Source organism: Engraulis encrasicolus, chromosome 4 (genome assembly GCF_034702125.1).
Source record: "Engraulis encrasicolus isolate BLACKSEA-1 chromosome 4, IST_EnEncr_1.0, whole genome shotgun sequence".
Lineage (NCBI taxonomy): Eukaryota > Metazoa > Chordata > Actinopteri > Clupeiformes > Engraulidae > Engraulis > Engraulis encrasicolus.
The window spans coordinates 9,676,797-9,693,614 of record NC_085860.1 but is presented as its reverse complement, the minus strand read 5'-3'; the positions used below and the strand labels follow the sequence as shown (position 1 = coordinate 9,693,614).

The 16,818-nt window shown below is 41.5% G+C and overlaps 1 protein-coding gene across 1 annotated transcript in view; it reads right to left on the bottom strand.

The window, feature by feature from the left end:
• The window catches only part of LOC134447264 (uncharacterized), a 28,881-nt gene extending 12,276 nt beyond the window's left edge, over positions 1-16,605 (bottom strand). The window contains exons 1-7 of the mRNA XM_063196644.1: positions 16,527-16,605; positions 16,204-16,305; positions 15,837-15,967; positions 15,138-15,303; positions 11,270-11,524; positions 5,945-6,352; positions 5,316-5,411 (exon numbers count right to left, since the gene is read on the bottom strand). Coding sequence (XP_063052714.1) covers positions 5,316-5,411; positions 5,945-6,352; positions 11,270-11,524; positions 15,138-15,303; positions 15,837-15,967; positions 16,204-16,305; positions 16,527-16,578 — 1,210 coding nt within the window. The 5' untranslated portion in view covers positions 16,579-16,605. The remainder of the gene's footprint in view (positions 1-5,315; positions 5,412-5,944; positions 6,353-11,269; positions 11,525-15,137; positions 15,304-15,836; positions 15,968-16,203; positions 16,306-16,526) is intronic.
• Positions 16,606-16,818: the final 213 nt, after the last annotated feature.

The window sequence follows — 16,818 nt, the reverse complement described above, 5'->3', positions numbered from 1 at the left end:
CATCAGCACACCAAAATATTCGCTCAGGGGGTGTGCGAACCACATTGAAATGTACAAGGGGGTGCGCAGGGGAAAAAGCTTGGGAACCCCTGAATTAGGGGTAGGGGTGCAGCACGGTTTCAATTAGCAGCATAGTTGCAACACCTACTCTGGCCATGAATGGGATGTTAGGTCTGATGCATTAGAATGCTCATAACACCAAATCTCCAAAATGTGGTATGGATATCTATGGTTTATAATCAAGAGGGAAGTGTGGGGGAAAACGGCTGACGGCAAATCATCAAGGATATCTGGGCTTCCATAACTCCCATGCAATGCCCCCGTCATTGAGTCCACTGTCAAATGCATCATGGCAGTGATTAAGGTCAAGACATTTCTAACCAAATATTAAACATTGACATGTTATTTAGAAAGAACTAAATTTCAACTGATTTGATGTGACCTGAATTTTTTTCTTTTTTTCTGGAGAAAATGCTGATTTCATTACAATATTGTGAAATACATCATTCATGTTTTTTTGGAGATGGAAGGCCAAAACATGTCAGAATAAACTAATTGTAATACCGGTAGTTTAAAATGTGGACAATGAATCTATAATCCATGAAATTTTAACATTATTGACGGAATTATGGAAATAAAATCAACAATATCCTGTCACGATATTCAAATTTTATGGCCACAACCTGAAAGCAGGTGAAGTAGAATTTCACTACACCTGTGCATTTCTGATGAATTTGTATGTGTGTATGCTACTAGACACAATAATTTCCCTTCAGGATTAATACCGTTCCCTCTACTTCTCTACTAACTAATTTCTGCCTAAAGAATGTGGGACTATGAAAAAGATCTAAAGAATGGCTAGATAGGTGGCACATACAGTAGGTGCACAACAATGTCAACAAATGAAGGTTAACTTTTTTTAACAAACATTTATTTATTAATGCACATCAGACAAAGGCTTTCGCTCATGGATGAAATACAGTACAAACACTCACAGAATACATGGCAAGAATAAAGGGAAATGGTGGTAATAACAAAATGTTCTAGTAGAATAAGATGAATTAAACCCCGTCAACCCAATAAGCAGTGTGCTCAAGTTCGGTCTCCTGCTCACACTATATGAGTGAATCCTACACAATATTGTTTTCAAAATAATAAAACAAAACGATACAAATGCAACAACAACAAACATGATTGCAAATAAGATTTTACGAGCAATGTATTGAACATTCAATGTGATGGAACAATGTAATTAGGATTTTTTTTACCACACAGTCCCCCGGCATAGTGATTTTTGATAATGTCTTTTTTTTTTTTACTAAACAAAACTGCGTGTGCATACCACATAAGGTCTACAATAAATAGAGGACAACGTTGTAAAATGGAATGCTCTAAATGGAAGTAAGGGGGGGAGAGATCATACCAACCTACAGCACTATTAGCAGCCCAACAGGTGACTTAAGGGGGCAGTTGTACTGGTAATTCACTCTTCCCACCCACCTTGCAGTGCCAGGAATAGTTACACAGGTTTCTTCTAACATGTTCTATGCATGTCCGCTGTTGCCCAGTCTGCACCTTATATGATTTTAACTTATGGTATTGTATAGGTACTCCAGTGTAATGTATGTGTACTGTCTATGTCTAACTGTCCATGTCCACACCTAAGTCTATGTCTATGTCTTGTCTTGTGGCCTCATGATGACGTCACTGACAAAATGATTGTATTTCAGTATTTCGCAAAAGCCCAATTCTAATGTCATTTTGTCACTTGCAAATCGGGATGGTGAATGAAGAATAGTCCCCAAAGTTGTTGTGGCTAGGCTGACAGCGGGGAAACTAATTATCTTTACGGAGACGAAGATGGGAGGGGAAGGGGTAAAGACAAAAAAAAGTGAAGCCACACTTCGGTGGGACGCAGAACGGTTCGAACCAGGCTTATAGGTTAACACCTGAACCACACTAACTAGGCGTGGCTCAATTTTTTGTGTGCTTCAGACATGGTACCGAAGAAGTGTGCAATCCTTGTTCCAACTGTGACATGTTGCCCTCTCTGTAACTGATGGCAGTCATGTGCAAACATGCACTTTAACACTCACCATGGCTTTTCTACAGCTAGTTTTTACAAATCAAGCAATTGTGTTACGACTTCAGTTCTCGTCAAAGGAAAGAGCTGTCAAGGAATTGTGCTTTTTGTGCTCACAGCATTATTAACCCATTTTTTAAAAGCCAAATTCTATATTACATGTTGGTCATTTCCATGAACCCCATTTTGGAAGCTCCAAGCCTCCTTGTGAGAAGCCGTTTTGACGTGAGAAATATATGGCCTTTACCCATTAGGTTCCGTGGAACTGTTCTAACACAACTAAGCGTCATAAATATTTATGAAAGTTGACGGGGGGGCTATGGTGCTGCCTGGCCTGCATTTCCATACAACAGGGACTAGAACTGGGCCAGGTATGATCAGCTGCTGCAAGTAGCCGCGACAACACCGTGCTTTCGCGGCATGGCGAAATTTTGAATGGGAGTGAATGGAGAGACTCAAGCTAAATCCTGATTCCGTTTGGCATCTGCTCTGGATTTCACATATGATGGCAGTGAATTTTTAAGAACAGTCGACTCCATTTCAAGAAATGCTCATATGTAGTAATACTAATAACAAATATGAGAATACATAGAATTTTCCGTTTATGTGTTTGCATTGCCTAGTTAAACACTAAGTTATAGCCAAATTAAGCGTAGCAATGCAAGTCTATGGGAGCAAACAAAACATCACCAACTGTACTTATAAACTACTTTAAAAATGAATGTAAAATCCTAAAATTCTTTCAGGGGGGCAAAACGGCTATTTAATCCTGTCCTCTGATCACTTGTGACTAGATGTTAATGCTCCCATTTACGGTATTTCCAGTGATTATGCTAGGCTATGCTAATAATTATGATACCAATAAATGTAAGTACTGGAAGTTTTTGGAAATACTGAAAATATGTGAAGATCAAAAAAAAAGTGAGGAATATTCCTTTAAAAAGGTTTGGATTGCAGTCATAAGACCACTCCTTTTCACCAGGCAAAAAAAAAAAAAAGGTTACTTAAGTTTTTGTGCGAATCAGGGTAAGAGGTCTTGGATGTGAACCGAGGCTGAGGGTGCACAGCCTCGGTTCATGTCAAATATGCGAGGTGCACCTTATACCCCTGCACTGTGACTGAAGTGGCTGCACGTCAGACATGCGACTTCTGTTGTGTAGTCCAAATAATTACATATTTTTCCAGGCACACAACGCACAAACTGAAGTTGACAACACACCATTGATTATCATTAATTCTGAGGTACAGCATATGTGTAATCTAGGGGGGAATGCCAGGTGGATCGAAAAATGGGTTTGATCAGTCCATTACAGCCCAGTCATTTTTTTTTACTTTCTCAGCCCCATGAGCTGCCCGGAAGGGGCGCAGACTTAGGCACCCCATTCGGCCACCTAAGAGGGCATTGTCCCCTCCTCCGTCTCTTCCTGTGGCGTTTGGTGACTGCTTGCATAAGATGTGCACTTCCTAACCAAAGGTCTCCTTAAGGGGTGTTCACCTGACGTCACATGAAACCAGGAAACGTATGGGATTTATGATCTTGCTCTAATAGGAGAATCTTTGGTACCAGAATTTAAGTCTCTGCCGAGAATATTTGCAATTGAAAACATTAGTTGGTTATTTATTTTTCTGAGAATGTCTCAGAAAGATGTGATGCAGATCCAGGCACTTGTTCAAGTGACATTAAAAGTAACATTAAAAAGTTCAAAAAGATGACATTAAAAATGGTAGATTTTCAGGATGGCTGACTTTTTGTTAAAAGTGTTGTCCTGCAAAATTGAACCAATTGCTGGACCTCTGAAAGTATGTAAGATTTAGTAAAAAAAAAAAAAAAAAAAAAAAAAAACTGTTGACCCGTTCCAAAAATTTCACTCAAAAAAAGTACACAGCCATCTTGAATTTGTTCTCCAATTTCCATCAGTTCCTGCACGCAAGTGTTGATCCAAATCCACGCACCCATTCAAAAGTTCTGGGCTAAAAAAAGTCTGACTTTTTTGCAATGCATTCAGTGCAGAATAAAAAACTGTTAAGTAGCAACATTTGCTGGTAAGACCCAGACGTTATCTATGAACACGTTGATGAGTTCTGAGATTGTCTGGTCTTGCAAACTTTTTTCTACACACAAGACACTCATACGGTTTCTCTCCTGTATGTATTCGCATATGTTTTCTCAATTCAGAATTACCACTGAACCGTTTTGAACACACAGCGCAATGGTATGGTTTCTCCTTTGTGTGGACTCTCCTGTGATAAGTCAGCCGATATCGCGTTGCATACGATTTCTCACAAAACTCACATTTGTATGGACGTTCTCCAGTATGAGTCCGTGAGTGAATCAACAACGATCCTGAGGTGCAAAAAGCTTTGCCACAGAAAGAACACAAGTAGGGTTTCTCACCAGTGTGCAGTCGCTTATGACCGACCAGTTGTGAATGCTGGATGAACCGCTTTCCACAGACTGAGCACTCATAGTCACGCTGCCCTGTGTGGGTTCTTATGTGCATTTGAAAATTAACTTTTGTTCTAAATGTCTTGCCACAGTAAGAGCACACAAATGGTCGCTCCCCAGTGTGAAATCGCTCATGTTCGTCACGTTTACTTTTCTGATAGAAAAGTTTGTCACATTTAGAGCATGAATGCTTTGGTGTTTTTTTCTGAATCTCGTTTCTGTCTTTTACATGGATTAACTGGTGCCTTCTCAAAATTGCTTTGGAACTGAAGACTTTTCCACATTTAGTGCACCTTAATTTTTCTTCATCCATCTTTGCTGGGGAAACACCTTTTGTGTGGGATTTCTCATGTTTATCCAGATTCTGTGCATACAAGAAGACTTTGCCACATTCGGTGCACTTAAATTTAGGCCTACCATCATAGAAACCTTTTGTATGGGTTTTCTCATGTTTTGTTAGACTACCTTCATGCAAGTAGACTTTGCCACATTCGGTGCACTTAAATGTAGGCCTATCATCATAGAAACCTTTTGTGTGGGTTTTCTCATAGAAACCTTTTGTGTGGGTTTTCTCATGTTTTCTTAGACTATCTTCATGCAAGTAGACTTTGCCACATTCGGTGCACTTAAATGTAGGCCTACCATCATAGAAACCTTTTGTATGGGTTTTCTCATGTTTTGTCAAACTACCTACATGCAAGTAGATTTTGCCACATTCGTTGCACTTAAATGTACCCCTACCATTGTCTGTTTTGCCTGGATTGACAGCCATCTTGTGCAGGCTACCTTGTGCAGTGGTGGATAATCCATCCTCTTCTCCTGTGGATGGTGGGTCCTTATTGCTGTTGCTGTTATCTGTCCTTTCAACAGCATTTCGGCAGTCTGCAGATTATGAATCATGAATGTATATGGTGTTAACATGAAACAAAACTAGTATGTTTTACTGCAAAACTCCAGAAAGCCTTAGTGTACTTGCAAGGCCTGCATTATGTCACCCAGTGGCTGTTTTTATTTATGTTTTATTTTAAAGATATGTTTTTGGGCCTTTAGTGCCTTTACTCAGGACAGGACGGTGGTAATGAGTGGGAGAAAGAGAGGGGAAGGATCAGCAGAAGACCTCGGGCCAGAATTGAATCCAGGTTGCCGGTGTAAGGTGCAATGGTACGATGTCTTGGCTCATTCAGCCACCATGTCCTCCCACCCTAGTGGCAATCCTACAATGACTGGTGTCCTGGGCAATGCTCACTCTAGTGAAACACCCCCCAACCCCCCCACCAACCCCTTACTTACAGGGCCAGCACTACCGGATCCAGGGTAATCGAAACTTTACCATTTTAATTTAAACGGCAGGAGTTCGGATATACCACACAGATGCAGCATGTATCACACCGCAAGACTTAAAAAGAAACACTTACCATTTAGTCCATTGGTCCCATTCACTTCTTTTTCACTGATTGGTGTTTGGCTGCTCTGCTCTGAATCACTCTGTTGGTCGTGTTGACTGGTGTCGTGTTGCCCTTCATCCGAGTCTCTCTGTGGGTCTCCTTCATGGATTGCTGACGAACATTTGTCATGTTTATCCATTTTTGCTGGGGACACCCCTTTTGTGTGGGTCTTCTCATGCTTCTCAAGATTACGTGCAAAGTAGAAGATTTTGCCACATTCGTTGCACTTCAATTTAGGCATACCATAAACTGTTTTGCCTGGATTGACAGCCATCTTGTGCAGGCTGCCTTGTGCAGTGGTTGATAATCCATCCTCTTCTCCTGTGGATGGTGGGTCCTTATTGTTGTTATCTGTCCTTTCAACAGCATTTCGGCAGTCTGCAGATTATGAACCATGAATGTGTAAGCCGTTAACACAAAACAAAACTAGAAATGCATTCAGAGAACGCAGACCTCCGCCAAGGAAGTTCAGTTCGTTTTGGACATAGGTGTAGAGTTCTGATGTGGTTTCATGCATTTAGGCCTATAGGCTACAGTACATAGCATTTGTGTTCAGGTAATTGAACCGTCAAGTCGCAACCAAATTATAGTTCTATCTGTCTCTTTTATCATTTCCATGTCCTCTAGCTGTGGTCTGTTTAGTTCACCTTTGATTGTTTTATTGGCAAAGTGATTGTTCATGCTATAGCCTATGCCTTCTGTGATTTGCAAATCACTTATGCCTTAAAGCTCATTGCTACATATTAGTCACATTGTTGATGATTGGCAGCATGCCTTTCATTAGGCTACCATCTAAAACAAAATACAAATACAAAAGCACAATTTTCATTGGCCAACACCCGCAGTAGGCCTACATATTCTACAGAAGTGCAACGGTCCCCAACGCGCAGTAATAGGCCTATATATTATATTATATTATTATATATTTTTTTGTAATAACAAGACAACATACTGTGGCTACAGAGCCGTTCACTTAATTATTGAATCAGAATGAAATGTGCAAGAATCCCCTTATCCAGTGGCAGTGCATGGATGGTTGTGGAGTGTCAGTTATTGTTTTGGGCTATTTCGTAAGGCTAAACAAACTTTTGAGAGGTAAATCCACTTCTATCATTTCTAGCTGTTGCAATATCGTGACACCAACGTTGTGGTGCAAACGCAATTGCTTAGCGAGAGACATGTCGACTCGACTGGCGGAATCATTGACTACCCCGACACTACACTTGTTGGAGAAGTTCCTCCTACCTGTGAATAGGCCTAGCCTATGGGAATCCGTTCATGAGGGTTATTGCGAGCTGGTCTTGGCACTGTGGGCAGTTGATCGGCACCCGGGCCTGCTCTCTATTTCGTATTGAAAATCACTGTTCGCCGCATCTCCAGCGTTCATTCGTTATGAAGTCTAGGTCTATGGAATGTTTGTAGTGCTGATGGCTTCAGTGCGCGGGGATTGGGGAAGCAGCAAATCACCGTGGACTTAAGGGCGGGTTATGCTTCCTACTTGTGCCACAGAGTGAGCTTGTCGCAGCCATGATGCAGTTAATTCTTGTTTATGCCCTGTTTTGAAGCACGGTCTGCGCGATGTCATTCCACGCTGAAACTGCCTTCAATACAAAGAGTAAACTAGACGTGTCGGTTGTTTTTTAGCATCACAGACTCGACGAGAATGAAAATGAAACATTAAATATTTATATCACGTGCATGTTTGATCGCACTGGCAGCCACAGTAGTAGTTTGGAACAAAGAAGTGGCTCATTTGTCGAGGACGAAGCGGAATGTTTCCTCGACCTCGGAACCACTGTTCAACTGTCCAAATAACTTCAGCGTCGTAACTTGCAAGCGCATGTGTTGTCTTTGGTTCGTGTAAATAAATCAAACAACAAAGCACGGGCAACTTATTTAATGAAGAGCTCACAGTCCGTAGACCGACGAAGGTTAGAACAAGGAAGTAGCGCTTGTTCTCGACTCGAGGACAGAGCAGGCTGGTGGAGAGGACCAATCAGAGACCTATTTTCGCCCTTTCACGCCGTCGCTCCCTGCGTCGAGACACAATTTCGGGGAGGTGCCCCAGAGTACCTGCGTGATGGGGGGGGCTTCACTCCGTTAACTGCGCGGCTCACTGCATCATGATGCAGTGATGCTGATCTCGAGGCATAAACCTCCCTTAACGCAATTCGCGCGCACCTTTCTTTGAGCCTCATTTTATATTAATGTTTTGGACAGCATTGTGAACTTAAACGATCTGCGAGGCTGTAGCTAAGCCTGCTTTTTGATAGCGATTTTGACTGCGGTAGGCTAATGCATTTCACTTCAATGCTCTGCCCCGGTGTGGCTGCGTGAAGGTAGCCTACGCCAGTTAGTAAGTGGTGCTGCTCAGGGCTTCACCTCAGTGGTCCTTGCGCACCCTGTGGCAGGCCATGTAATAGCAGCGTGACGAACACACACACAAATTCGGGCGATCACATAACCTCCTGGCGGAGGTAATTAGTACAGGTGCACTCTGTAATAATTTTAGCAGTTACTTTCCAAAACTCATGCTGTCCATTCAGAAATACTTACCACCACCATCAAATTAAGTATCCATTATTAATGGGAAAAAGGCAGTCTTCATACATGAAAAGGTGGATCTTCTCCCCTGTCCATCATTTTGAATGTCCAGAAATAGACATTTTTAGCTGCACAACTTGTGGTGCTTTGGTCATACTAGTGATGCTGCGTGTATACCAAGATATCGCACCTGACGCACGCATTTGGCAGCCGTGTCCAACGCGCGCAAAATTGACATTAAATATGCATGTTAACGTGTTCATAAACGAATCATGAATGCGCGCGTATCCTACAGTAAGCATGCTGAGAGCCTTATTGTAATCATTACGGCGCTTTGCATCAAAATTAGCTGAAACATTACTGTAAAATCCGGTACAGGTTGAGAACACGAGCCCCAAGCAGAGTGAATTATAGCTACGAAAAAAAAACCCCACAATGGAATAAAAAAAAAAACTTGTGAACAAAGCCCGACTATCGTTTGCTGCAGATGTGTTCAAGCAAGTGTCTGATAACCTTCATTTATTTCTTTGACCCAAGTTGTTGACTACAAAGGAGATTCGCAAGGCATTAGCTGGCTCTCCCTCCGGAGTAACATGACGATAAGGAATAAAACATTCAGCAAGTGCGGCAGTTTAACGGAAATTCAACTCAATGTTTATCTATCCACGATGGAGATGTCTTGTCAAGTAGCCACACAACTGTACACTTCTGATTAGCCCACTGTCAACAAGGTGAGCAAGTGGTTCCATGTCCGCCCACGTCTTCGTGGCTTCACTGCTAGAACTAGTTGTAGAACTATACATTGAACTCTGAGGAGAAAAAAAGTCTCGCAATGAGCTAAAAAAAAACATTCCATATTCTAGTGCTAGGAATTGGCATCGTTGGGGCTAAAATCCATTGCAAAGCCTCTCCAGAGGACACACATGGGTTCTCATCTCTTTTCCATTAAAAATGCTTTCTGGTGAACGAGAAGGGCTTAAGTTATGTATGCAAAAATGCTGCACTACGGTCGTCTTAAAATAGTTACAAGTACATAGAATATCACACATATTTGACACGTTTCCCAAAAACGTCACGCAATGAACTGGTTGGCAAAGTAGCAAGCACTTTGTAATAATAAAAATCTTTATTTAGTAAATTATTTTTTTCTATTATTTTGTAAATATTTATGAAAAGATTAAATTTGGCAATAGGCAGCACAGAATGAGCAGCATTGTGCTCTACCTACTTTGTCTACCATCCAAACACAATGCAACTTTAATTCACGTGCAACCATGCAACATCCCACCACCAGTGTCGCAATTACATTTGTAAGAGTACTTCTACTTCTACTTAATGCAAGTCTGGATGCCACCCTCTTCCACCCACTTGGTGCTACCCATTGCATGGTGGACCTGCCCCTAAAGGACCACTTCAGTCAATATCAATATGCTGTTGTATTGCTCACACTACCCTTGGCTTGTCAGTACCCGGTGACGCAACATTTTTTGGCTCAGCCCTTTCCGAGATCTGAGCTATTCTAATGGGGGCAGCTTTTGTTTACATTTGAAAAATTCTTAACATGGGCCTACATCAAATATTTTCCCAAAAGCCATCGCTGTTTGCTGATGTTGCATAACCTTTTGGATGTTTTTGGGAATTAAGTGAGATGTTTTTTGAAATGTAAACAAACATCTGCCCCCATTACAATGACCAGGATCTCGGAAAAGGCTGAAAAATAAATAAATTAATAAATAATCTCAGATACTGACAGGGTAATCTGAGCATTACAACTGCAAGTTGAAAATGGCTGAAGTTATCGTCACAGTGGGTTTACATACAGTGTTGAATCTCGCCCTCCAACCCGTGCCTGCAGTTCACCTAGAGAGCGCTGCCGAGACAGCAGAGCTCATAAGGCTGACGCTAATAACTTGACATTGTGCTCGCTGTCGGCTGAAACTTGACAATATTACTGTAAGTTCTGAGAAACCAATGTGGATTTCAATGAAATGTACAATAACCTGTGAGTTATGTCCTTCTGATTTCCTACAGCTTTGGCATTTATGAGTCAGGCTCCGCTAGCATCTTGCTAACAAAATTGCTTTACGGCCGTCGTGATCACAGCAATGCAGCCGGCCGACCAATCCAAACGCAGTGTGTGAAGCCACTCGTGACGTCATATTGACAATAAAGTCGTATTTTACAAAGATCCAGCGAGTTTAAACATTCAAACTAAGTGCTGTTTGAAAGAATAATTTATTTAGAAATTAGAATTTTTTTTAGAAAAATAAATTGAAACGATGATACCAATTCTCTCCCAAAGCAATGGCAGCATCGTGGTTGAGCTCCATGGAACCCCATTCATTTCAACAGCCTCTGCGCTCCTTGGCGCTCCTCTGCGCTGTCTGGATGGCGCCACTTAGTGGACAGTACCACCCGGAAAAAGTCGCAAGATTCCTCTCTCGTACTACCCATAAACACTCTCTGTTATCGTTTAAGACCGCCCCTCGGTGCACCAAATATCTTGGTTCAACATAATAACACCCACTCAAAATTGAATTAAAAACCTCAAATGAAGCAGTAGCCGGTTAGACCCGACTAGGACTGGCCCTGTCTAGTTTAATTCCGGTCTGTGATAACGAGCAAGAGATGCCAAAAGGACATCAGTGGACTTGCTGTGTATCCTTTTTCAGTGCATTGTGACGCCAAAGTTGAGCATACCACATAGATACAGCATGTATAACACCACAAGACTTAAAAAGAAAGGCTTACCATTCAGTCCATTAGTCCCATTCACTTCTCTTTCACTGAATGGTGTTTGGCCTCTCTGGTCTGAGTCACTCTGTTGGTCATGTTGACTGGTGTCACTCTGTCCTTCATCAGAGTCGCTCTGTGAGTCTCCTTCATCCACATCTTCACTCCAGTCCTCATCGTTTGAGTCACCATGTGAGTCTGACTCGTTCTGGGTACTTTGAGGCTCAAGGATTCCTGACACACATGTGTCATGTTTTTCACTGGCACGAACAGCTGGTTGAACAGTAGGAGAATGTGTGTCAGATACAGGTACAGCTCACAAAATTAGAACATCATGACAAATGTGAGTATTTTGTCAGTCATTTCAGAAAGTTAAAGCCATATTATGTATCGATTCGTTGCACATAGGAGGAAACGTTTTAAATAGTCAATTCTACTACAATAATAACAACAATAATTGAGTTTTACCCTTCTCCTGTTCTTTCAGCCTCTCAATATCTGCTAATATTACTTCTTACATGGCTCGTCTTCATTTCTGAATAACAGACTTGTGAATTCAATCAGACCACTGCCAATGGTAGTAGGCTTTTTGCCAACTTCTTGTGTTTCATATCATTTCGCAAGGAGTCCAGTCACTTCTGTTCAATTCAGCTGATGTCACAGAGAGGCACGATTTTGCGTGGTGTTCTAGAACAATGGTTTTCAAAATGTGTGTGTGTGGGGGGGGGGACCCCTGGAGCCACAAGGGGATGCCAGGGGGGGGTCACGGCAGGTTGGTCGTAAAAAAAAAAAGCAAAATCAAATGAATAATTTCATAAAATTGAATAACTACAGTAAACCAAAATAAATACAAAATAAGCTTAACAACACCAGTTGGCCACTATACCTTTACTACTACCATGGGCCTATGGGAACCTTAGCCTCCTATGTGTATGCACTGCCTGCTGTTTGGGCATGATATGAAAAGGGTAGACTGGTGAAGGATATACAGTACAGCAACTGTGTCATTTTATTCTTTACCATGTTTGTATATTATGTGCTATTTCTTTCAGATTTCCTGTAGTACTTGGACGGAATGCACCAACTTCATTGAGGTGGGAAACCGTGTGCATAGAAAAAATATTGTGGTTTGACCCATGTCAAGGGGGTCCTAGATGGAATCTACTGGTAGGCTATATGGGGGGCCTTGTCGTGATAAAGTTGGAGGACCCCTGTCTAGAACAGCGAACCAGGTTTGGAAATCAACAAACTACTTGGACATTTTAATTCCCACGTGATTTAACTTTTCATTAAATCAATATGTCGTTCTCATACTTAAGATGAACAAGAAATAATCCTAAGGCTATTATTGCGCCATGGAACGTTTTGTAAGGCGGTCCCTGTTAACTCCCTTCAGAAAGATCAAGATCCCTGCACTCCGAGTCAGGATCCCGGGGGGTGTAAATTAGCACGTTTCCATAGCGCCTATTTCCATAGCGCCTGGCTGACATGCCTTTCTGAAAATCTACACTCTGCATAAAAAACACATTTCGTCCCCTCATGTCAAAACAAATGCCAATACTCTGGTATGTTTTCTGGTTTTCTTCAGACACAAACATTAATTTGCGTCCACAAGCCAAAAGTTGCAAGAGGCAATTTCTAGCAGCAGACAGCTGAAGGGGTCGGAAGTCACCGCTCGCCTATGAATGACTCATTTAAGCATCGCATGACTATTGAAGGTTGGATAATCCTGCCTACTGTTGCCCTTTTATATGCATTTACTACATAGCAAACTAAACGTACAAACAAAACATACAAAATGTGGTAGATAAAAGTCAATCATGATGAGTAGTGTGTGACAACTGTAAAACAACACTTTAATGCAACATTAACATTTATGATCAGGAAAACGAAATACAATTTATCTTTCTCCTCTTTGCCTCTGATGGGCCTATTCATTTAAATTAAACATCTATACGTGAGAGGTACAGTTGAGGACGATATTATTAGCCTCCCTCCTGAAATTAGACATCTCTCTTGATTTTTCAGTGAGAATGACCATTATGAACCGTTTCTGTTATTCTGGAAACAAATACACTGATGGAGATAATGTCCAATGAGTTGAATTTTCATTTTTCTATCGTTACAATGAGTTTAAACAAAAAAGGGCAAAAATGACAAGGACAAAATTATTAGCCCCCTGATCATGAATAGTCAATATGACGCCATTTATGAAACAAAACTGACAACAGGCACTTTGCAGTGAAGATATGGGCCAAAATCCCTAATGGGGCATGTGCCAACCTAGTTAACAACTGATCAAAGTGTTCTAGCTGGTCCAAATTGCATGGATGCTGAGTATAGACATTTGCCACAGACTCTCAGTGGGATTGAGGACTGGACTTTGAGCAGGTCATTCCAGTATCATGGTTTTAGTGTCCTTGAAGAACCTCTGAACTAATTTAAATGTTTACTTTGGGTTACAATGTTGTTGGAGGACCCAGCAATCCAGATCCAGACCCAGACTCCCTGTGTCTGAGGCTGAATAACAGTCTAAAAACTTGATGCCCCCACCACTATGTGTAATTGTGGAAACTGCTTAGTCTCATTAGACCAAAGAAGCATTGGACACTTGCCTAGATGATTGTTATTGACCTGGCCTCACCTGGAGTTTTTATTTCAAGAAAGACAGCTGTTAGGGCTTGTCATCATATTGGGCTTTGGGGCCATCATCACAGAAGAACCCTTTTACTAAAGGCGGTGCATATCAGAGTGTTATCGAGCTTTGCCTATGAACATTTGAAAGTCAAAAATGAGTTTTGAAAGTCTCTGCTTTCATCTGATGAGATTCAATTGCACCTGCTTTGATGCATGAATTCTGCTTCTGTCAGGTGAAGAAAGGGGTAGTCCTGAAAACTTCATAACATGGTTTCCACAGTTAAACATGGTGGTGGAAGCATCATTCTGTGGCAGCCTCAGCCACAGGAAACCTTGTTTGGGTGTACGGGCAGGGGCGCCGCCAGAAATGTTGGGCCCTATGAAAGATTCCCAATTTGGGCCTAGAAAAAATATGGAACTCGATAAACCTAATCTAATTGGTTCATTATACAGGATTCAATTTTGAATATTATCAGAAAAGTCTAAAAAGAGCAATACTATTAAAATCATGTCATCAGCAACCTCTCTGGGCCTACTGTCAGTGGTTGGGCCCTTAGAAAGTGTATCACCTTTCCCCCCCTAGCGGCGCCCCTGTGTACGGCACCATAAAAACAGAAGATTATGATAGAATGTGGAAGGTGACCATGCAAAAATATGATCATAGAGGAAGCTAAAATCTTCACTGGAGCTTTCAATAAGATAATAACCCAAAACTTTCATCCAAAATTGTTCAAATGTTCTTCAAGGTTACTAAAACCACGATCATGTTGTGGTTCAGATCTCAATCCTTTAGATAGTCTTTGAGGAGTGCTGAAAATGAATGTCCATCCTCAACATCCATGCAATTTGGATCAGGTTAACTATTTGCAATGAAAACATGGGCCACAATCCCTGGTAGGGCATGTGCCAACATAGTTAACAACTAATCCAAGTGCCTGATGTCAGTTTTGGTTCATAAATGGCACTCTATTGACTATTAATGATAAGGGGGCTAATAATTTTGTCCTTGCCATTTTTACCCTTTTTTGTTTAAACTCATTGTGAAAATGGAAAAATCCAAATTCAACTCATTGGACATTATCTCCATCGGTGTATTTGTTTCCAGAATAACAGAAATGGTTCATAATGGTCCTCCTCACTGAGAAATCAAGAGAGATGTCTAATTTCAGGAGGGGGGCTAATAATATCGTCCTCAACTGTATATTGTGGACAAGAAAGACTTCAGTATTTTTTAAAGATGATACAGTACCTCCTAGAATATCCTGATAAAGCAAGGTAATCTGCTTCAATATATTTGCTTGTGGCTCCTCTAAGACTCCTGGAACCACTGGGTCGGTGTGCCACACCTGTTTTTTATGGTCATAATGTCCGATCAGCAACAGGGGCCGAAAGCCAAGAGCCCTCAGTCTTGCAACCTGCATGATTCACAACAGACATCCAAGAATCACAATGATAAGTATTTATCACATGCCTAAAAATACCAACGAGTAGAAGAGTGGAGTTACTTTATCGAACTCCAGGGGAAATTAAGGTGCCAAGTAGTTAACACATAATATACATGAATATTTTAAGACAATCATACACATGCATCACAGAGATTAAGATAGGTCACGGTTAAATTAGGATTCTGCACCGGTCCTGTACTGTGTAGTAGTGTGTGTGCCAATGCAACAGCCTCACACACCTACTGCAACTGTAGACTTCGGTTGTGAGAGGGGGTGCGCGGTGGGGGGTGGGTAATGGGATGGGGGAGTAGGCCTAACTTATAGCGCCACCCAAGTAAGGAGGCCCTTGGCAGGAATATGCTGGTATATGGGGGCTTTATCAAAGTTAAGTATGGGAACTGCTCTTATGGAACATCTAATGATGTCTATCTGGTCCACTAAACCTAATTCCCACCCTGGTCACGACACAAGGGACAAACCAATTCCATACAGCCGCATCTTACCATTATGTGACTTTCTTGAATAACCTTCCCCTTATTGCCGTTTTTCTTTACGCTTTCAATCCATTCTGCACGCTGGACCTCAGACTTCTGGAGGCGTTTCTGCAACGCTTTCTTCACAGGTAAAGTCACACCTAATATGAGGGGAAACCGATACAACATAAAAATCTCAAATTATACAACAGCATCTTTAACCTAAAGTTGATGTTTTCCAGATCATGTTTTGTTTACGTAAAACACTGTATTTTGCTTATCGCCTACCTAGTTTCAATGTTTGGTGCATTTTCCTTTTGTGTAGGCCTACGGTCATGTAACTAGATGGAGAACATTCACATCACCACTAGAGTTGTAATGTGTTTAACAATTTTACCTCGTTTTGGTGGTGGAGAGGAGCTTGAGGCTGTAGTTTGCGACAAAGACAACTCATCCTCCGCCAACCTTTCTTCCGCTGCCTCCACAGTCACATTTGGTTCTTAACAAAGCAAAGACAGTGTTTTACGTAAACGTCATGATCTTGAAAACATCAACTTTAGGTCTTCGGAAAGCTAGCGTCCTTTTCAGCTGTCGTTAACGTTAGCATGCTAATATAAACATACAGACACGCACACCGGCGCTGTTGCACGGACAACAACCATGCAATAATCAAGAAACACACGAATATAGACAATTAGTTGAACATTTACAAATGCTTACCTGAAGCACATGAACTTCCATGGTCTGTTGCTACCTGATGTACTTGCCGCATCTTGCTTCCTTGCTACTCCTGCTGCTGCATTTAAAAATGGTGGTCAAAAAGTTTATCAATTTTACATCACGATAACCCCGCCCCTTTCATGACGCGTCATAGTTCTACCAGCAGAGAGATTTTAGAACGACAGTAGGGAGGAACTGTAGCACCTTATCTGAATTTACATCGAAAGCCTCTGATCTGGCACGCCGCTTTGAACAACGCGGATACAACAAACATGATATTTCTAATGCTTGG